Genomic DNA, 22,916 nt, shown 5'->3' on the forward strand with positions numbered 1-22,916 from the left:
TGATGGAAAATTTAAGATAAAAATAGTACCTTAAAATGAAATTGAAAAGAATAGTCAATTCCTGGAAGCAGTTTGCAGTGATTTTTGCCTTGCTTTAATTTTGGTTCGGCTGTATAAAATGGTCGAACCAAAATTAAAGCAGCTCTAAATGAGATTCTGCAAGATGTTTTGATGGAAAATTTAAGATAAAAATAGTACCTTAAAATGAAATTGAAAAGAATAGTCAATTCCTGGAAGCAGTTTGCAGCGATTTTTGCCTTGCTTTAATTTTGGTTCGGCTGTATAAAATGGTCGAACCAAAATTAAAGCAGCTCTAAATGGGGCTCTGCAAGATGTTTTGATGGAAAATTTAAGAGAAAAAGTACTTTATAATGGAATTGAAAAGAATAATCAATTCCTGGAAGCAATTTGCAGTGATTTTTTGCCGTGCTTTAATTTTGGTTCGGCTGTATATAATGGTCGAACCAAAATTAAAGCAGCTCTAAATGGGACTCTGCAAGATGTTTTGATGGAAAATTTAAGATAAAGATAGTACCTTAAAATGAAATTGAAAAGAATAGTCAATTCCTGGAAGCAGTTTGCAGCGATTTTTGCCTTGCTTTAATTTTGGTTCGGCTGTATATAATGGTCGAACCAAAATTAAAGCAGCTCTAAATGGGGCTCTGCAAGATGTTTTGATGGAAAACTTAAGATAAAAATAGTACCTTAAAATGAAATTGAAAAGAATAGTCAATTCCTGGAAGCAGTTTGCAGCGATTTTTGCCTTGCTTTAATTTTGGTTCGGCTGTATATAATGGTCGAACCAAAATTAAAGCAGCCCTAAATGGGGCTCTGCAAGATGTTTTGATGGAAAATTTAAGATAAAAATAGTACCTTAAAATGAAATTGAAAAGAATAGTCAATTCCTGGAAGCAGTTTGCAGCGATTTTTGCCTTGCTTTAATTTTGGTTCGGCTGTATATAATGGTCGAACCAAATTAAAGCAGCTCTAAATGGGGCTCTGCAAGATGTTTTGATGGAAAATTTAAGATAAAAATAGTACCTTAAATGAAATTGAAAAGAATAGTCAATTCCTGGAAGCAGTTTGCAGCGATTTTTGCCTTGCTTTAATTTTGGTTCGGCTGTATATAATGGTCGAACCAAAATTAAAGCAGCTCTAAATGGGGCTCTGCAAGATGTTTTGATGGAAAATTTAAGATAAAAATAGTACCTTAAAATGAAATTGAAAAGAATAGTCAATTCCTGGAAGCAGTTTGCAGCGATTTTTGCCTTGCTTTAATTTTGGTTCGGCTGTATATAATGGTCGAACCAAAATTAAAGCAGCTCTAAATGGGGCTCTGCAAGATGTTTTGATGGAAAACTTAAGATAAAAATAGTACCTTAAAATGAAATTGAAAAGAATAGTCAATTCCTGGAAGCAGTTTGCAGCGATTTTTGCCTTGCTTTAATTTTGGTTCGGCTGTATATAATGGTCGAACCAAAATTAAAGCAGCCCTAAATGGGGCTCTGCAAGATGTTTTGATGGAAAATTTAAGATAAAAATAGTACCTTAAAATGAAATTGAAAGAATAGTCAATTCCTGGAAGCAGTTTGCAGCGATTTTTGCCTTGCTTTAATTTTGGTTCGGCTGTATATAATGGTCGAACCAAAATTAAAGCAGCTCTAAATGGGGCTCTGCAAGATGTTTTGATGGAAAATTTAAGATAAAAAAGTACCTTAAAATGAAATTGAAAAGAATAGTCAATTCCTGGAAGCAGTTTGCAGCGATTTTTGCCTTGCTTTAATTTTGGTTCGGCTGTATATAATGGTCGAACCAAAATTAAAGCAGCCCTAAATGGGGCTCTGCAAGATGTTTTGATGGAAAATTTAAGATAAAAATAGTACCTTAAAATGAAATTGAAAAGAATAGTCAATTCCTGGAAGCAGTTTGCAGCGATTTTTGCCTTGCTTTAATTTTGGTTCGGCTGTATATAATGGTCGAACCAAAATTAAAGCAGCCCTAAATGGGGCTCTGCAAGATGTTTTGATGGAAAATTTAAGATAAAAATAGTACCTTAAAATGAAATTGAAAAGAATAGTCAATTCCTGGAAGCAGTTTGCAGCGATTTTTTGCCTTGCTTTAATTTTGGTTCGGCTGTATATAATGGTCGAACCAAATTAAAGCAGCCCTAAATGGGGCTCTGCAAGATGTTTTGATGGAAAATTTAAGATAAAAATAGTACCTTAAAATGAAATTGAAAAGAATAGTCAATTCCTGGAAGCAGTTTGCAGCGATTTTTGCCTTGCTTTAATTTTGGTTCGGCTGTATATAATGGTCGAACCAAAATTAAAGCAGCCCTAAATGGGGCTCTGCAAGATGTTTTGATGGAAAATTTTGGTTTAGGTATATATTATAGTCGAGACAAATTTGGAGCAGATCACAACACGGCTCTGGAAAATGGCTTTTCAAGAAAAAATTTGAATATGGGGGAGGGGGTGGAGGATATAACATTTTTTAGAAATTTACCCTCCGGACAGCAGGTCTGACCCCCCGGTGAGCATCAGTTAACCCCCTGAACCGATCCGAATTACCCCCACTGGAAAGCCCAATCTAGCATGCAATACATACCGTGCATGGAAGCTTCTAACAAGATCTAGTTTTGTTGAAATCTGAAAAGCTTGAAAGAGCGTATCTATTTGCTTGAAACGTCCAGACGAAAAAGTAGTGGTGCATAGTGGCCCCCATAGTGGGATCCGTCCAAAGCAGAATTCGGTGAAACAAATTAATACCATTGCTGTATTGAATTTGAATTTCGCTCCTCAAAATGACAGTTGATGAATTAGCCAATGAAGGCTTGTTTTAGTTTCTCTTTTCAAACTGCCTCAGAAAAAAGCGCGATTTTTTATTGTCCAGTCATTTACTCATTTTTATTCAGTGAGCGAGTCCTGCGCTTGTTCAACTGTTAAAATTGTGAGTCCAAAATTGGACTCACAGCTCGAACCTGTCTATTTTGTTTCGTAGCGACCGTAGTGCAGTGGTAGAGCATCCGGCTACGGTGCGCAAGGTTGTGGGTTCAACCCCCAGCCGGGTCATACCAAAGATTCCCACAATGGTACTTGATGCCTCTCTGCTAGATGCTCAGCAATTAAGAGAAGGATCAAGGGTAAGTGGAGCAATCCAGGGAGAAAGAGTGGCGCCCTCCCCTACCTTCGGGTAGACAGCTATCGAAAGAGGAGCCTTCGGGTCGCCTCCGACTGCGGTCGCAGACTTACTTACTTACTTATATCAGAGATATCAGATTATAAAAAACACTCGACGGGTGTCTTGTCATGACAATAAAATACAGTAAAAGACCCAAATAGAAGAATTTCTTTAATACTCATTTTCTCTATAATTAGTTCTCTTTCTTTATTTACAATGCAAAAGTATCTTTTATTAACTATTGAATGTGACGCAAAAAAGAATCTTTTTTCTTTTTTTCTTATTATTAATTATACGCGTCTTTTTATGTTATGTGTTTTTCTCGTCCTATTTTATCTTACTAAGAAAAAATTATTTTCGCGCGCTAAGTAATTCCGAAATCCTGTTTCCCGAAAATAATCCGAAATCGGAATTAAAACTTAAAGTCTTAACGACGACCAGCGGGAAAAAAATCGTCGAACCGATTTGAAGAGTCACCTGGGCTGACTAATTAAAGCTACAGTAAAACAAAGGAGCTTTCAATAGACACGACCAGAACACTTCAGGTAATCAGAGAAGCACTTTTTCTATTCCACGATCCCATTTCTCTGGGTTTACTCAATAATTGCATTCATCTTATACAGGTTGTCCGGAAAAAAAGTATCGAGTTCGAACATGATTCTGAGTAGAAGATTGTTGCGTGTGTTTAACAAAATGTAAGAAAATATAATATATACCAACACGACAATTGTTTTTACAACGCAGTCATTATGATTAAAAAGAATTAACTTTCTTTACAGTTTTCTTGACGTTCGTTAAAGTTATTAAGAATCATTTTTTGTAAAAGCTATTCATAAAAGATGTCTCATGACAATTAATATGACACAGAGGGAAACTTTGATAAACATTGCAAATTTAGTGAAACACGCACAAGAACTTTCTTTCTATAGAAATGGTACGACTCGATACTTTTTTCGGGACACCCTGTACATCAACAACACTGTCTGCATACTGTTTTCTCCAAACCATGCGGTTTTGAAATTGCAAAACCTTTTGTTCATTGCACACGTCCTTTGTTTATGCTTCCTTAATAAAACCTTTTGTTTTAAAGGGTGCTCCTACCCTACCTTTAAGACAATAGAGCTTACGACTCTTAATTAAGGAAGATCGTTTGTAAAACATGAAAGATTCTATCATAACAATTTAATTGAGGAAACCTTTCGGTGTAAACGCGCCCTTTATCTTCCATTATTCTCTTTGCAGGCTAATTACTTCTCAGACGGACCAGCAAAGATTACCGCGCCTTTCCTGTTAGCAATCGTAACAAAACAACACATTTTATTTTTTCCTGCTTTTATTTTAGAGATCAAACCTTAGACAAAGGGTGGCGATGATATCTACTGCGAAAACACGGATAATTTATCTTAGTCTGTTATTTCATTAATAACTACCTTTATTGTTTATAGAGCTTCTTGAGCTTTAAATACCATCATATGGTCGTAACTCGAGAAAGTCCCTTAGTAACTTAGAAAGTAACTTAGTAACACAAGATACCGGCAAAGTACACAAAAGTTGAATGTATGCATATATGTAAAGTTGAATCCACAAGTGGTTGAACTTGAATGAATGTTGAATGACATTCCATGTAAGCTGACTTTTTCTTTTGGTCTTCAAAATAGATTTACCTCACTTAGAGTGTTTTCACTGTTTTTTTCAGTGTGGAAAATCTATTTCAAAAACCTGCAAAAAGTTTGTTTACATTCGTTTAACTTTACATGCGCACATTCAACTTTTTCATGCAGTTGTGATAGCCTTAATAACTTACTCTCCAGTGGTTTGGTGAAATAGCTTCAATTCTGGCTTTCCAAGTAGTACCAATAGAGAATTGTTGAAATATAGCAGCCAATGAAAAAAAAACAAGCTATTTCTGATTGGTTACCTTGTTGATTTATTCACCACTATATATTTTGCCTACAATCTAAGATGTCTGCGGTATTATTACACGTTTTTTTTATAAGAACGTCAAAGATTTTCGAAGCCTTCGGATGTTCTTAGTTTTTTGGATTTGAAGCCTAAAAATGTTCTTAAAATGTTCTTATTTTCAGCATTTTTTGAGCATTTTGAAGTAATTTCTTAAGAAATTGCATGTTTTTAAGTCTCCAAAGCCTTAGTATGTTCTTAGAATGTTCTTAAATTTTTGGGCTCCAAGCCTTATGTTCTTATATAGTTTGTTCTTATAAAAAAAACGTGTAATAAAGGTCTATTTAGTGAATAATAATCATGACATATATTGTTGTAAGAAAGAAACAAACAGGAGATGTGAAAACCAGTAAGCTAATGATACCATAATTTTTTTAATATATTTTTGAGAAGCTTTTCCAGCTTTTCCTTAAATTTTATTAAATTATCAAGCTGCGTGAATTTTTCAAGTATTTTGTTAATGGAATATTTTTTTTTTCAATCAAATGCCTTAATCAATCAATCAATCAATAATTAAATCAATCAATTATTCCTGATTATATTTTTAATGGTTTAATCTTTAAAGTATTAAAAGCTTTATAAGTGCATGACATGATCTTTCTGTGGGGGCATTTAGTGAAAACTATGATTAGTTTAGTTATAATTATGTTTAATTTGTAATCCCAGTCGGGTCTGCATAAGTTTAAGAATACTTGACCCTCATCCAAAGTACATTATTCTTATAAAAAAGCGTGTATTGGAATCAATCGAATATTAATATGCCAAAACGTGCGTGTTTACAACGTGTTGTAAAAAGTTTTCCAAAATCTAAAAAAGCGCTACTAAGCCTCCTCCTCCTATTGATGGCGCTGAACTATCCTCTTTTTGAACCCTATCCAGATTTCCTCACTAGACTAACATTGAGACGCCAAAATACTATTTTCTGTACAGGAAGTTTGTAGCTTGACGGATTAGAATAAAGCCTCTTCCCAAATATTATTTTTCATTTTGAAGAATTCTTATTCAGACGCTCTTAAAACTTTCTGTTACAGTGGCGGCTCCCTATAATACTTCAAAATATTTCAAAGTCTTTCAAAGTCACCTTCCAATGTCCAGCCATGATGGCTAGCCACAAAATAGCTAAAAAGGACTAACATATCTTCTATACTAAAAGAGTTTCATATTTTGTGTCTGTCACGCTAAAATGGTAGTCCAGTTGCGATTTCATATGGTTTGTCAGGGTATTGTAGGAAAGAAGGATTTTGTGCAGTCCTGAGGCAAAAACCCTATTTTCTTTCGAAAAAGTAGTACATAATACGTCGTAGTTTAACTGCGTGTTTTAAATTTCATTTTTCCTACATGATTGAGTGAGAAAATTAGCAAAAAACCCCCGTCCAAAAAGGGATTTGACGATCGAATCCAAGAAGCCCCTACAGTTAAGACACCCATGTCTCTATGCCCCAGTGGGTGTCAAGCACCCAGTGTGACCATCATCATTAGTATACACATTTGATCTGTTGTTGTTCGCCGACACAGGAAAATATGACAGAGTCAGCATTTCTTTTTTTGTGCGGGCGTCTAGGTTTCAAATCACCGGTTGCATTATTTTGGTGGTTCGAAGTCTTTCCGTTAGGGTTTAGGATCTGAATATGAAATATGTCTCTGATACGAAACGGAAACACTTGTGTAAAAATAAAACCTTTAAGGTTAAGAAAGTTATGTCCTTTTTCTTACTATGCTAAAAGAGCGGCGAATCTCGGAAAAAAAGATTTGCCGACTTTATATATTTTTAATGAAGATTCCGAACCATTGTTACATCAAAGAGCAAAAATCAATTTTTATAGAAGTTCCTTGGCTACATCAATCATCTCGTCAGTTTTGATTACGAAACTCGGATATATTTTGAAGCATTGATTATACTTTGTAAGTTCATGACAATGAAGAACAGTAATTTTATGATTTTAAATGAAAATCTCCGGCATTATAAATATCGATGTGTTCCTTGGTTGAACCACAGTGAATTCAAGAAGAAAGAAAAGAAGAAAACACTCAAGATCAAGGAACCATTTAAATATGCATTTGATTTTCATGCTTATTTTTTTAATTTGTGTTGGGTATACCAATGGGCAATCATCGTGCGCCGACATATTGGAGGCTGCCAATATCGTTGCTGCTAAATCAAGCTGTTGTAAGTAAATGATCTTCAAAGATATAGCAAAAGCTTCATAATTCGGACACGGCCAGGCAACTAATATCTGTTCAATTTATTTCAAAGCCGAGTTAATGAAGACTATAGTAGAATTTCTTAACTGAAGGGATCATACAAAAAACTTTTTTTCAATTTAAGATGTCATTTGAGTTTCAAATTCAGGCCCTCATTTGTTGGTATTTTCATGCTTTCAGCGCTTCATCGTTTCGTTGTGATCAATCACCATACATCTCAAATATAAAATATTTACAAATTGTTCGATATGTTTTTCCCGTATTCATCTTTACAGTTCATTTTTAACATCACTGTTTGCAAAAAAAAAAAATGCAATAATATAAACTATGGTGTATTATTTGATTTACATACAGTTCAAATTGCTGGATCTTCCAAGTTTTACGTGAGAGGCTCATCAATGACTTTTAATTTTAACGCTGGCAACCAGTTTTGTTTGGGTCTGCCAGGGCGCAGCAGATTATTTATTCCAAGGTCAGCAGAAGAACACGATGCAGTTATCTCGAAAGCGATGTAAGTTACTTACCTTGAAAGAATCTGTTGGTCGTTTTAAAAGTATGGTCCGCGGTCCAGTATTTTATATTCAATTCGATACACGGGTTTCGAATTAAATTTTTGCTTAGCTTTAGCTTTGATCCCATGTAAATTTGCACGAAAAAAATATCAAGTAAACAGAACGAAAATTGGCCGTGTATCAAGCAATTTTAGCTCATTTTTCCATTTTGACAGACTTTATGGGTCATTATGAAAACAAAAAACATTAAAATAAAAAGTAAATCGTTTAATCATATTTCTTTTATTGAATTTAAAATAGAAAAACATCTTTTGAATGAACACCTGGCTTTCAAAAGAGAAGAAAGGAAATCTATCAACCTTTTATAAGGTATTTCCCCTTATTGCTCATTTTATTTACTTGATTTTTTCTCTCGCGCCAGATTTAACTCGAAACCCGTGTATTGTAAATAGGACCCTGCCGACGCACCGGACTTAACCAGCACCGGACACACGAAAGTCCGGTGTAAAATGAGAATTTTTTTTACCACTAGACAATTTCTACACTGGACTTAAGGAAGTCGGATGTCCGGTGTCGGAGAATAAGGATATTTTTTCCCACTGGACAATCAAAACACCGGACATGACCAGCTGGTGCGTCCCGTGTTTCTTAATTTTTTGTTTCATAAATGTCCGGCGTCCGAAATTTCCTGTATGCAACACCGGCCTGACACCAGACTTATTGTGTCCGGTGTAGCGAAAGGATACTTTTTGCCACCGGACAAATACACCGGACAGTCTGTGAATACACTTCATTAATTAAAAATGTTTGATAGTAAAATAGAACATATTGCACGGCTAGCCACGTTCCAATACACATAAGCCTAGATCAATGGGGGCGGAGGGCACTCAAGGTAAACGACCTACCGTAAGTGCGGCCCTTTTTTCCAAGCTTCCCAAAGTACACTGTAAGGGTGGAAATGAGCAAAAATGAGAATAAGTGCACTCTAAGGGTTTAAAATTTGGAAAATCTGACCATATTTAGCCTACCGTGAGTGTCTCGGTTGGGCTTTCTGTGAAATACATATACACGTTTTTTTTTATAAGAACGTCAAAAATTTTCGAAGCCTTCGGATGTTCTTAGTTTTTTGAATTTGAAGCCTAAAAATGTTCTTAAAATGTTCTTATTTTCAGCATTTTTTGAGCATTTTGATGTAATTTCTTAAGAAAATGCATGTTTTTAAGTCTCCAAAGCCTTAGAATGTTCTTAGAATGTTCTTAAATTTTTGGGCCTCGAAGCCTTATGTTCTTATATAGTTTGTTCTTATAAAAAAAACGTGTAACCTGTGAAAGCAAACTGGAGAATTCCATTCAGGCAGACTGTCAGCAATTACAAACAGTGTTAAATGTTATTATCTTAAACAAATTTCAAAAACATCTAAGATGGAGAACGTCCATTTCCATTTGACCAGGAGACAATTTGCATTAAAGCTAATGGGAGTAGTGAAAGCTTCTACATTTTTAAAAATTACAATACAAATACAAACATCGCATCTTGCAAGTTCCTTTATTGTTCAACAAGAGCCGCAAAGATGCGGATAAATATTTTCTTTACAAACGTTAAAATAATATTTAATGTCCTCAAAAGATTTCAAAGTGCTTTAAATCTCAGATAACATCAAGCAACACAAGTCCCTAAGAATTTCAAAATTCCATTTATGTTATTGTCAGTATTTACAGGATTATTCATAAGATGACTGTAGGTTCAAAGCTACGGATCACGGAATATATCCAAGCTGAACCCGACTGAGAACAACAATGCAGTATTCAAATTGGCTGGAACTTTAATTTTCGTTAGGTGGACTTTAAATGAATTTTAGTATTATACTAGCGGTCACCCGGCGTCCCACCGCCAAGTAGAGTGTTGTTGAAAACATCAAAAGACCTGATTATATAATTATTATTTTAAGCGCTGATTTCCAGAAATATTATACAGCCAAAAAGGGCAAATATTTAAAATGAAAGAATGACAAAAATGAGAATATTTCACAGTAAAAAGAAAACCAAAGAAAATTTTATATATTTTCAAAATGAGATGAAATATTTTGCATTATACTTTCATATATAAAATATTGTAAAAAATGTAAAAATTTAAAGTAACTTTTGGAGTTTTTTGAAATAATGTACATGCTAAAAAGTAAAAATCTTTCAAAACAGGGAAACAATTTCATATTTTCCGACAGAATGCAAAAAAAAAAATCTCATTTTTATATACTGGGAAACATTACATAATCTGAAAGAATGTCGATAGGAAAAAATTCCCCTAACAGAAGCCATTTTATGATTTCCAAAAGCATGCTGCTTTTTTAAATGCATGTGGAAGAAAATGTCAAGTTCATGACAAAAGTTTTCCACGTTTTGAATGCACGTGTAAGAAAATCTCCAAATTTATCACAAAAGTTTCCACGTTTTAAATGTACATACTGTCAACTGCTTTAACTTGGGACGATTGGTCGAAACATGGGACCGTTTGATATCTGGTCTGTATTTTCACTAACTTGTTAAATCTCTTTGACAACAAATTTGTTTTGATAACTCCACCAAGTTTATCAATCATACTTCCTTTCATAACATGTCACGATAACTTTCACTGATAGCGACGATTGGAGAATTAGAGAACGCCCGCTGCCTAACCGCCTATCGCCCGATGGGATTAACAAATAACGCGTGTGTAACTTGCCGCTCGTGTGACGTCAAACGCTCCATCGTTTTGCCATTTTTTTAATACTCCGTTCATTAACTCAAATCAAATGACTTTGGAGGTTCAGTGAAATGGTGGCCAAATATTGCCGTCCCATGTTTTGTCAGATAGTCCCAAGTTGAAGCAGTTGACGGTAAGAAAATCTCCAAATTCACGACAAAAGTTTCCACGTTTGAAACACACGTTGCAAAAGATCTCTAAATTCATAACTAAAGTTTTCCACGTTTTAAAATGCACGCGGGGAAGAAAATCTCCAAGTTCATGAAAAATTTAATTGTACAAGTGATTTGATTTCAAATTAATTACATCCATATTCAATGCAATAAACCTTTTAAGAAGTAACCGTAATTTATAACCGTAATAGTAATTTATAACCGCAACGAGTTTTCAAACCCCAGCAGTTAATTCATTGTTGTAGATAAAAAAACCAAGGGAAATTTAATCATTAACCAGTCAATTTTGCTCCATGTTTAAATTTTTAGTTAAAATCAGTTCATCATACATCAACCATTCCCATTGTTGCATTGTCGGCTTGCATTCGTTTGGTGCAAACTTTTTTCATATTGCAAGTATGTAATTTTTCAGGTATAACATGGTCAGATTAATTCACAGTCACTTGCCTTCGTACGATTTATGTAAATATACAAACAAAATTGAAGTTAGTTTGTTGTGAAAGTTGATAAAATGTCCTGTTTTTCCAAGACCAACAAGAGATTGTCATCTCTCATTCCAGCTCATTCCAAACCAACAGAATGTAAACGAAACATCAAATCCAGAAAGTAATATTAAGAAAATTCACTATCGACCATTCCTTGTGACAATCGTACAAAAATCATAATCCAATTCAACTCATCAAAGCATATAAACCAAAGCAAAGAAAAGTAGCGAAAGAGCAAAAGTTGTTGTCTATTTTCTGCCATCTTTGTTTTGACAGTTCGAAATAAAGCAGTATGGTCTGATCAACAATACGCTTCTGAAACGGCCGACGTTTCCCGATCGACAAGGAGAATAGAGCGCCGTACGGATATTTACCACAGACGTTTCTCGAAGAAATGACGTCTTCCGCCTCGAAAAAAGAACAACCTACTGTTTTTACCGCCGGAGCTTGATTTAAAAGGAGACTCATGTACAAACTCACGAAATTGACCAAAACCGAGCGTTAGACTTGGAGAAGAAGAAGAAGGAGAAGAAATTTTACCGTTTTAACAAATATTTCCTATATAGATAGGAAATATTTAAAAAGGATCATTTTCTATTGCAAAAACAATACTATTCTTTTCAACTCCTTTGACGATTAAAAGGAAAGAAATTTCAAATTCAATTATCAAGTGACTTATGATAATTGCTGAGTTTTCTTTTATAAAAGTTATCACGGTCGTCAAATCAAGACACATTTTATTTCTAGAACAATTCTATGTTTTCAAAAAACAGGCTCTCTCTCGTGATGAATGAAAGCTTGAGAAAAATTCATGAGAACAAAACAAATTTTTTGTGCTACCTGATTCAACTACGGGAATTCAAACATATCTACTTTGCTTAGTCCAGCTTTCTGGACTAGCTGCCATGGTTACCTTTGTTTTCACTTGAATATAACTGCGATTTGCTTTCACAGTGAGTATTACGAACTGTGATCATCACGGCAAATTTAGGCCAAAAATTGTCAAATTTTTCAAGAAAATGCACTGCGTCATAAAGCATGGGCTATGCCTTGACGCTTTTAAATCTTGAGCATACACAATATGGATGGCGAAGGGACAGACACTTTCTTTTAAAAACGTGGTTTTACTAAACAATTAAAACGGTGTGAGGGGTAAACCACACAAATAAATCTCTCGCAAACTTTTTCCAAGGCTTAAAGTGGAGAGGTCCTAAATCAGTTCAAGTTCATTCATTTTTCGAAAGAAATTAAAGTGATTGTCCTAAAAAGGTCCGGCCCCTGTCTACAGGTCAATTCCGGGATCTATAATCACTTTAAATAGGAATAAATGAAATGTGGAAAGTAGGACTATGGTGGCCCATGAGTGCAAAGTTAAATTGTTTTGACATTTCTATAAAAAAAGTTTTCCAGCACGAAGGAGATCGGCCACTGAAACTGAAGCAGCGTATTTGGTAGGTGGAATTTCTTGTCTGGAGGTTGTAGCGACAGCATGATTGTTTGGGTGACGATGTGCGGGTACTGAAGCTGGAATTTGGCGGTTCTTGGGATTTCCTTTCGATTGTTCTTCATCAAAGCGTACTAGGTAAACCTTCTTTCCTTTTATCTGGTCCGTTCTTGTACAGGAGGGACCTCTGTCCGTGTCAAGAACGTCACAAGAGCCTGCAGGCATATTGTAAAAGTTTTCGCACGCTTTCTTGATGTTTTCAATGGTTAAATCAAAATACTGTTCAAAAGGAACGAAATCCCTAGTGGCTAAAGGTTCATATTTCTTTAGTCGCCCAGTAGGTGTAGTTGACATTCGTTGAACATTTATGTCGCTGACTTTAATTGCTGGTATCACATCTTCTTTTCCAGTTCTTTTCTTTCGTACCCGATCCTCCAACTGATCCCAATCAGCGGGTCGTTTTTTATTTCTCATGTCTGCTTCCACTCACTTTATGAATACACTGTACTCCCTTTTCGTTTCACATGTCGACTTTCGTTCGTGCACGAGTTTTACAAAAGCAATCAAAACAATAGAGAATAGACAATAAACAATATAGACATCTATACAATAGATATTAAAAAAGTTGATATCAAAACAAAGGCTCTTCATGTTCCTATTGTTTGATGAATAATTTTGTCTGCAAAAAGAAGTAAATTTTTCAAGACAATACAACCCACCAGCCAAACAAAGAACAATAAAAAGGAAAAGCACTGTGACGGAGAAAAAATCTCTCATTTATGGTACCATAGAACACTGGAGTAAAGGATATCATTTTATACTCTCCTACACATTTGTAATAATGTTTGGGGTCTAAGCACTAAGTTGTTTTGGCCTTGATGGGCCGTGAACTGTCAACAAACCAATAAGTAACCATGGTAACTTCAATCTTTTAAGCCTGTAGGGGTCTGGAGACAAAGCTGTATTTGGCACTGATGGGCTACGTGAGAAAAGTGATTTTAAAATTAATAAAAAAACAAAATGCTTTTTAAAATGATATCGAAAAGTAAATGAGAATTAAAACAAAATTTAAATCATTTGTGTGGCCTTGCTGGGTCGTATTTTAAGTTGTTTTTAAAGTCATTTTGAAAACGAAATTACTTTTAAATTGATTTTGTAATGAAAGTCAATTTAAATTGTAAAATGAAAGTTATTTTCATTTATAAAAAATTTTGGTTCCTCCATCCCACTTTTCCGGTGTTCATTTAGGTTCCCACTTTAGGTTCCCAGGTTCCCCCATCTCACTTTTCAGGTGTTCTTTTAGGTTCCCACTTTAGGTTCCCAGGCTCCCCCATCCCACTTTTCAGGTGTTCATTTAGGTTCCCACTTTAGGTTCCCAGGTTCCCCCATCCCACTTTTCAGGTGTTCATTTAGGTTCCCACTTTAGGTTCCCAGGTTCCCCCATCCCACTTTTCAGGTGTTCATTTAGGTTCCCATTTTAGGTTCCCAGGTTCCCCCATCCCACTTATCCGGTATGCCGTTATATACACCCGACTCGTCTGAAACTGATGTCAGCAAAATTTTAATAAAAGAGTCCTTTCAAATTTGTAAATAAAAGGAAGAAAAAAATCTTGCTCCACATTTTTCTTCATTCATTACAAAAGATTCTATTTATTTCAATCTGCTGAATCAACATACATTATAACTATGTAAAAGGTCAATGGCTTTAAGGTATTTTCTAATTCCTATCAAATACAAGAAGTAATATCTTATAAGAATCATCTTTATAAGAAAAATATCCATCATTTTTTAACCAACAATTTTTAGCTTTCGGTGATTGGTCTTTCAAAGCAAAAATGGAATAGCGCCTTAAATGAAAGTAATTATTTTTCTTATGAGAATCATCGAAAATCAAGAAAACTCTCTATAACTTTTCAGCCACTAAGTTTTAGCTTTCGGTAATTGGTTCTTTCAAAGGAAACATGGGATAGCGCCCAAACCGAAAGTAATTATTTTTCTTATAATAGTGAGGTCTGTTAGCACAAAAATACAAGCATGAAATTTGGCACATTTATTTTTTTGAAAGTATTCAAAATCTGATGGTATCAGCGGAAAGAGCATGAAATGCTGATGAAAATCGAGGTATAAAACATGCCTTCAAAATCTTCCTATCAAAAGTTATGAAGGTTTAAAGTTTTGTGATGACGTCATCATAAGCCTTTCCAGGCAAAACCTAAAATCCCGTAATAACGGAACTAGTTGACCAAATTTAGTGTTTTATACATGTCAAAATTAGAAGTTCCATCTGATGCTTGGGTCTAAAGAACATAGGAAGGTTTAAAACATCCAAAAAAATTAGTTGGTTGTACACTGTGTTCCTGAAGGGAGAACGCTGCGTTGATTTAAAAATCGGACTCGGCCATGTTTTGGGCATTGTTAATACGCATCTTTGAGCAAAAAATCAGAAAAAACTAAAGTCTGTCCAGATATAATTGGCAGTGGAAACAAGAATGCCTGTAACTTTTGATAGTCAAATATAATTATGGAAATTTTTTTGCTTGTTTTAGAGAATCAAAAGCGCTATATTTGAATGTATTTTCGGTTGAAAAATTCGCGATTTTAAGCGGTTAAATTTGCGATTGCAAAAATTGAGCTTTTTTTCTACTTATGCTATAACGTTCATTTTTACACCAGTGGTAGTTCAACCTTGAGTTAAGAAGTTTCTTAAATTTCAAGGCAAACAGAAAAGTCCTTCAGAAGATATGGGACCCGAAATACCCCTTGGTAGCACTTTTCTGTGAAATATCAAATCTCCAACTTATTACTAAAAACGGGGGTAGTGATATGATTGATAAAACAGTTTTTCGATCATAACACATTTTACGATCTCTTTAATGACCTCATAGACTAACTGTGTTTAGGGTTTTGGGAATTAGCAAAGTTCTTTAGACTTAAAAATAACAAAGGCAATATAAGTTCATGCTTATCTTTTCAATAAAAACAATTATACTGTGATTTCACTTCTTTTCGAAATAATAAATGATACCAATAGCAATGATACCAATGCACCAACACTTAACATTTTCCAACTTTTAATTGCACTGTTCAAAAAAGATAACATAACCCCCGTTTTTAGTAATAAGTTGGAGATTTGATATTTCACAGAAAAGTGCTACCAAGGGGTATTTCGGGACCCATATCTTCTGAAGGACTTTTCTGTTTGCCTTGAAATTTTACAAACTTCTTAACCTAAGGTTGAACTACCACTGGTGTAAAAATGAACGTTTTAGCATAAGTAGAAAAAAAGCTCAATTTTTGCAATCGCAAATTTAATCGCTAAAAATCGTGAATTTTTCAACCAAAAATACATTCAAATACAGCACCTTTGACTCTCTAAAACAAGCAAAAAAAATTTCCATAATTATATTTGACTATCAAAAGTTACAGGCATTCTTGTTTCCACTGCCAATTATATCTGGACAGACTTTAATGATGAAATCTCGAGAAAATGCCAAAAAACCAGTTTTTCCGGCATATTTCTGGCATTTTCGGCCGGAAATGAATTTTTTCGAAAATCGGGCTCCGTCACAATTTAGGTATTGACATTTTGCATCAGTGTGCAAAATTTCATGAAAAAATATAAAGTACAGCTCAAGAAATTCAAGAAATACCGTTTTTCCGGCGAAAATCGGCTGTTCCGGCGATTTTTAGAAAGTTCCGGCTTCAAAAATCAACTTTATTGAAAATTGAAACATGCTTGATGGTGGGCATTGCTATTGATAATCTTTTTGAATGAAAAAACAACCAATTATATGGAAAAGTCCAATGAAAATCCAGAAAAACGGCAATTTCCGGCATATTTCCGGCATTTTCGGCCGGAAAAAATTTTTTCTCAAAAATCGGACTAGACCATGTTTTGGGCATTGTTAATACGCATCTTTGAGCAAAAAATCAGAAAAAACTAATGATGAAATCTCGAGAAAATGCCGAAAAAACAAGTTTTTCCGGCATATTTCCGCCATTTTCGGGCTCCGTCACATTTTGGGCATTGCCATTTTGCATCATTGTGCAAAAGATTAGAAAAAACTAATGAGCCGATCCCGAGAAAAGCTGGCAACAGACGAACGAACGAACGAACGAACGAACGAACGAACGAACGAACGAACGAACGAACGAACGAACGAACGAACGAACGAACGAACGAACGAACGAACGAACGAACGAACGAACGAACGAACGAACGAACGAACGAACGAACGAACGAACGAACGAACGAACGAACGAACGAACGAACGAACGAACGGACAAGGGTTAATTTAAAGGACTACCTTAGGTAGGTCCAAAAAACAACACTAAAAGAAAGACATAAAGAGAAGAGAAAAAGATAAAACTCTCAGTGTAATTTCTCTAATTTACTTTCCTAACTGGGAAAAGTAGTGACAGTCATTGTGCGATTAGCGCAAACGCCCAAGGCGTTTATTCGAAGAAATACGGTAGTTTTTACAACCTAATAGAAAAGTACAAATGAGATCTTCGATACATAGAACCTCGACTCGAGATAGTCGCACCTATGTAAATTTTATTGATTTTGTAGATATATATTGCATTTCTTTACATTACAGTGAGATAAAGTAAAATTCTATTGGTTGTTTTTACCAATGCATGGACTAATTTATGATAAAAAACCCCCTTTTCCTTTTCATGGCTCGATCTTCGAGCAAAGTCATTATATTTGATTGAATTATCAAATGAAATAGAATTGGATTATCGAAGTTGTGATTCTCGCTCGAACTTTAAATTCTTCAGGAATCTTTTGACACTGATTGTTAAAGATATTTAAAAAAATTACGTGTCTTTATTATTTTCCCCTTACAAATTAAAGACAAAATATTTGACTTTAAGCCATCTAAAAGGAGACAAATTTAATGTTTTTTAAGTGGAATTGGCATTCACAATGACACAATAGCTCTGTCGAAAGAAAAAGGGAATTTTGCTTTTATAAGAACAACAATCAGTGACAAAATAAAAGGGAAATTCACCGGGGTGTTTTGAAAACACAATCGATTTGAAGTGCTCTAAAGTAGGTTCGAAGGGTAGAGTTTTAACTCTGAGCTTTAACGCTAGACTTAAGACAATTCAAAAATGTTCCAGTTAGGGCTTGAAATATAGCCTAAAACCAAAAAATCCCTCCCAGATCGAAATATTCGACGGAATCGAGTTGAAGGCCTGAAATTGACATTCTTGCTCGAACTTCAATTTTCGAAAAATGGTAATTTAGCCAAAAGTGCCAATATATTATGGCACTGTGGAATAGGCTTTCAGATATTTGATTTATCAAACAAAAGCTAAAAAATATTGTTTAGGAGTTATGAATTGTGTTCTTATAAAGTTGAGGCCTATAAGAAAAATGAATTTTTCTAGCTTAAGCACAATCCTATATATGCTTTGAAAAAAACAAACGCCGAAAGCTAATAATCATTGGTTTAAGAGTTATGAATTGTGTTCTTATAAAGTTGATGCTTACAAGAAAAACAAAATTTTTCTCATTAGCACAGTCCCCTAGTTGCTTTGATAAAACCAAACGCTGAAATCCAATATCACTTTGATAAAAAAAAGATATTGACTTGTTTCTTATAAAGATGATGCTTATAATAAAAACAACAATCGCCAAATGTTTGCCTTAGTCCAAGAATAATGTTCAAGATATTACTTCTTGTATGTGAAAAATTAATGTTAAAAATTGAGTCAGTTTTTCAAAAAAAAGGTTGCGTTTTAAATATCTGCACAGAAATTTAAATATATATCTGCGCAGCTCGAAATTACATAGTTGCACAAAATAATTACATATTTGCGCAAAAATTACATATCTGTGCAAAATAATTAAATATCTGCGCAGAAATACATATCTTAGCAAAAATTACATATCTGCGCATAACAAGATTTTTGTGAAAAATATCGTTTGTCGGTCAAAATTAATCGTCTTAAAAAGAATCCGCCGTCGGCTGTAAAATCTAGGTAAGTGGAAAAAGAATTCGACTGCAAGTTATTTTGTCGTCACTTTTTACCGATAAATTTTCGACCAATACTGTTATGGTAACATTGATTTTATTCTAGTGAGAACCAACTTGACTTCATTCCAGCATTTTGGATTGGTTTGAAACCCATATCACTACCATTGACATCCCCTGTGACTAGCAATCAATTTATTTGGCTCGATGACTCAGCCCTGACGTTTGACAGATGGGCTCCAAATGAACCAACAGATGACGTCGCGCTTAAAGCCGTTTTTTATGATCAAAATGCGGCAGGATGGGCAAATTTCGGAGAAGCATTCATCGCAGATGTTCTTTGTGAAATAGAGTAAGAAAGAAATTTAATATTTTGCACGATCGGCTTTTTAAGGAACTTGAAATTAATTTACAAGGAAGATTTGTTCTCGGTGCTTGGCCTTTTTAGGCTACAACTAAATCAAACTAAGCAATTTCCTGCCAAAACTCTAGAGCCATTTTCCTGTGTCTCTGCGGTAGAGTGCAAACTATTAATTTTGTTTTCCATATCATTGTCGAGAAAAATCTTTCGTTGTATTTTCGTCACCAGTCTCCTCTCGCCGCTAAAGGTTGATAGGTTTATTGCACTGAATCATGTGAACATTAATATCTGTCGTATGGAGAGAAAACACAAAGCTTGTAGAAGTGATGGTTCTCTGTATAAATAGATACTCATAACATAATGCTAAATTTACTCATTTTTTTATAAGAAGCTAGAAATCTTTTGGAAGCCTTGGGGTGCTGCTGTTAAACATGTAATCATTTTGACCTTTTTCGTAAGAAAATTGGTGTTTTAGAGTCCGCACAGCCTTTATAGTAGGGGGAAATTTGTAAAATCGCTCGATTTTTTTAGTCAAAGCACTTGTTATACATTGTTGGAAAGCTAAGGGGTAGGGAAATCAAAATAACTTGGGTGCCAATTTTGTTTCGGACACTTTGGTGTGATTTTCGGACAAATACGACGGTCTCGGGCAAAAATCATAGGGTGAAAAATTAATGAAAGACCGGAGACCTGTTGTATATTTTTGGATAGCTCTCAAAAAATTAAGATTAGTGATATATTGCGAGTATAGGTGATTTCTTTACCTAACTCGAGATATTAATCCTTAAAAACAGTGTTTTTCAGTGTTTTTCAGCCAGAAACAGCTGTTTTGTCCAGTTTTTGCGCTTTCGGAAGCTCAATATCTCGAGTTAGGTACTGAAATCACCTATACTCGCAATATATCACTAATCTTAATTTTTTGAGAGCTATCCAAAAATATACAACAGGTCTCCGGTCTTTCATTAATTTTTCACCCTATGATTTTTGCCCGAGACCGTCGTATTTGTCCGAAAATCACACCAAAGTGTCCGAAACAAAATTGGCACCCAAGTTATTCTGATTCCCCTACCCCTTAGCTTTCCAAAAATGTATAACAAGTGCTTTGACTAAAAAAATCGAGCGACCTCAAAAAAACGAACAAATTTCCCCCTACTATTAAATGTTCCTAACTTGTTCTGAATATTTTGGCCATCGAAGGTTTATGCTCTTATATAGGACTGTGCTAATTCGTTCTTTTCTTAATTCGTCTATTTAGCTCATCATCACTACCTCTACCAGCCCCTTTACACAATGATGAAAAAGACATAACATACTTTACAACAACATTCGAATCTCCGACTTGGCATCAAGCAAAAGCTCAATGTGAAGAAAAAGGGCTGGATTTGGTCACTTTTCGTTGTCGAAACGATAATCTGTTTCTGAGTGCGAATCTTGCGGAATTAAGGTATGTTAAATGCACAGGTAGAGAGTGATTGACTTAGCTAGCTGGAATCAATTTTTTTTACGTGGATAGCCCAGTAATCTAGAGCTTTTAGGCAGTCTTTCGATTGTTTTCACGGAGTCCACGGCCAGCCCGGTTCGGCTATCTATGAACTGAACAGAACGAGCGGGGATTCGAGCCGCGAACCCCTGGTTTAAGACACTGACGCCATTGACCACTTGGCTATCGCTCCTTGGCCTCGCTAGCTTTGTGCTTTGTTCAGAGCATTGGTTGATGGTTTATAGTTTAGGTTTGACCTCTTTTCTACCACACCGATAATATCTAGAAGTTAGAGCTCTAATCCTATAACAAACACAAAGAACCAAAGAGGAAAACAAACAAGAGGACTAGACATTTAGAATTTTTTTTACTCTGTGTTCAGATGAACTGATCAAGTGTTGTAAAATGCTTTTAAATTTTTAGAAAAATTTGGATCGGGCTCATTAGCGACACGACACCTGGTAAGTTTCGATGGATCAATGGCGACAAATCACCATACAGAAAATGGTGTAATGGTGTGAACCCTTCAGCCTCAACTGGTTGTGTTGTCTTCAGCATGGAAAATCTGGTCGATGGAGAAGGATGTTTTGATATCGAATCATGTGATGTGACCAACAACAGGTTTCTTTGTCAATCGAGACAAATTCGTCCTGAGACTTTGGTTCAAGTCATCTTGAAACAAATTGAAGAAACTCGAAAAAAATGTGTATCGTGTACGAGGGACTAATTTTTATTATCACAGATGCTGTAAAATGTTAACCCTTTCAGTACAGTAGCGTAGACAGGAGAGGCGCAAAATATATATTATAAATAGATAATTACAGTGTAATAAAAATCTGCTCTCCTACACAAATTTTGCGCCCTTCCTGTCTACACTACTGCAGTACCACTGTCGGCGGCATTTACCGAGGTTTTCTGAGGTTTTTTCTAAGTTTATTTAAAGTTTGATTTTCAACTAGATTTCATTAAATAGCACAGTTGAATAATTAAAATATATTCCAATAGTGCTTTTCATAATTATACATATATTTCAACTCAAAGTAAAACCATATCACTTATATTTCTGATATTTTTCAGAAAATAAATTTAAGTGTTATGGTAAGCTCTGTGGTCGCTCTTGTCGGCATATGCCGACATCTGGCAAATAGGTTGAACTTTCATTTTTTTCCGTGGCAAATAGGTCAAACCTTAAAAGATACGAACGGCAGTTAAAGGGTTTTAAAAACAAACGAAAATGTACTTCATTGTTTATGTGCCAGTCTTCTAATTACCTGGCTGTTAAGCTTCCACTTTTTCCAGTTTATCACTTTTAGAATTTGTTCAATTTTTTCGGCTAACTTCCATACAGAGAATCATACAATTAGGAACAAAATTTATATTATACCTATCCAATCAGCGAAATCTTTTTGCTCAAATTTAGTGGACAAATTAACTTGACATGTATTTTTAGGGCTCGGGAACATTGAACCATTCGAGAATTAACCAGTTTTTAACAAGAAGAGGCCATTTTAAAGGGGATGATCAGAAGAGAGGTTTACCAGTGATAGATGACGTATAAAAAATCCATGTTTTTCTTAAGCATAGGGTTAATTTGTGCTGAGGCTGGGCATATGCTTGAATTTCTATTGTTCTACAACAATACTACAACAATACTATTGTCTCCCGAATAGACGTCCCCCCGCTAATTGTTAAGAGAAAAAAAATCCATCGCCTCCCCCCGCTAATTAAATTCGAATAATTCAATATTTTATTACAGTGTAGATAGACCTTAAACATGTTAAAAAATTTTCCTTTTTGTTAGTATTGGTTCTTATTTTACGTGTTCATTTGTTAAAGTTTCTTTTTTGTTGTTGAAATTAAAAAATATTCTGTCTTCAAATTACCCCCCTCTTATTCCATACCCCCCGCTTATTAGAATTCAGAATATTTTCCTACCCCCCCTGCTTATTCGGACCACGTCTGTGGTACAAGGAGTGACTGGATACAAATTAGGTTTCTAAAAGATACAGCAAGAATTGTTATCAAATCAATAGTAACACTCTTGTCTTACAGCTCCGGTGAAACCTCTTCCCAGGGATGAAAATTGGGGATGGATTTCTAATACCTTATTGGCCAAAACTTTGTCGGGCATAATTTTAGTCGGCCTTAATTATTAGTCGGACCTAATTTTAGTCACTAAGGGCCGACTAATAATTAAGACCAACTAAAAGTTTGGGCCATTTCTAAATTTACAAGCAGATGGAAAAAAGGAGAAATCTTAAAATACTGGAAATAAGGAATAATTACAAACTTTTAATTTGGCCCAAATTTTTAGTCGGCCCTAATTTTAGTCACCAAGCCAAAATTTAGTCACTTAGGACCGACTAAGTTTTGGCCGATAAGTTAGTTCTCAAA

General features: G+C 34.9%; 1 protein-coding gene across 1 annotated transcript; it reads left to right on the forward strand.

The window, feature by feature from the left end:
- The first annotated feature begins 7,719 nt into the window (after positions 1-7,719).
- On the forward strand, positions 7,720-21,310 carry LOC136812289 (macrophage mannose receptor 1-like). The gene is made up of 4 exons (XM_067068782.1): positions 7,720-7,852; positions 18,788-19,033; positions 20,298-20,486; positions 20,946-21,310. Exons 1-4 carry the CDS (start codon positions 7,740-7,742, stop codon positions 21,247-21,249), a joined length of 852 nt encoding a protein of 283 aa, XP_066924883.1. The 5' UTR covers positions 7,720-7,739; the 3' UTR covers positions 21,250-21,310.
- Positions 21,311-22,916: the final 1,606 nt, after the last annotated feature.

The sequence above is a fragment of the Clytia hemisphaerica genome, unplaced genomic scaffold (genome assembly GCF_902728285.1).
Source record: "Clytia hemisphaerica strain Z4C2 unplaced genomic scaffold, Clytia hemisphaerica genome assembly, whole genome shotgun sequence".
Lineage (NCBI taxonomy): Eukaryota > Metazoa > Cnidaria > Hydrozoa > Leptothecata > Clytiidae > Clytia > Clytia hemisphaerica.

What these genes read in the sequence shown, in the direction of transcription:
- LOC136812289 (XM_067068782.1), top strand. Translation starts at nt 7,740, where the DNA reads ATGACTTTTAATTTTAACGCTGGCAACCAGTTTTGTTTGGGTCTGCCA. An exon ending in GCAGTTATCTCGAAAGCGAT is followed by an intron (nt 7,853 to 18,787) that starts GTAAGTTACTTA and finishes ATTTTATTCTAG; the next exon opens with TGAGAACCAACTTGACTTCA. An exon ending in GCGAATCTTGCGGAATTAAG is followed by an intron (nt 20,487 to 20,945) that starts GTATGTTAAATG and finishes TTAAATTTTTAG; the next exon opens with AAAAATTTGGATCGGGCTCA.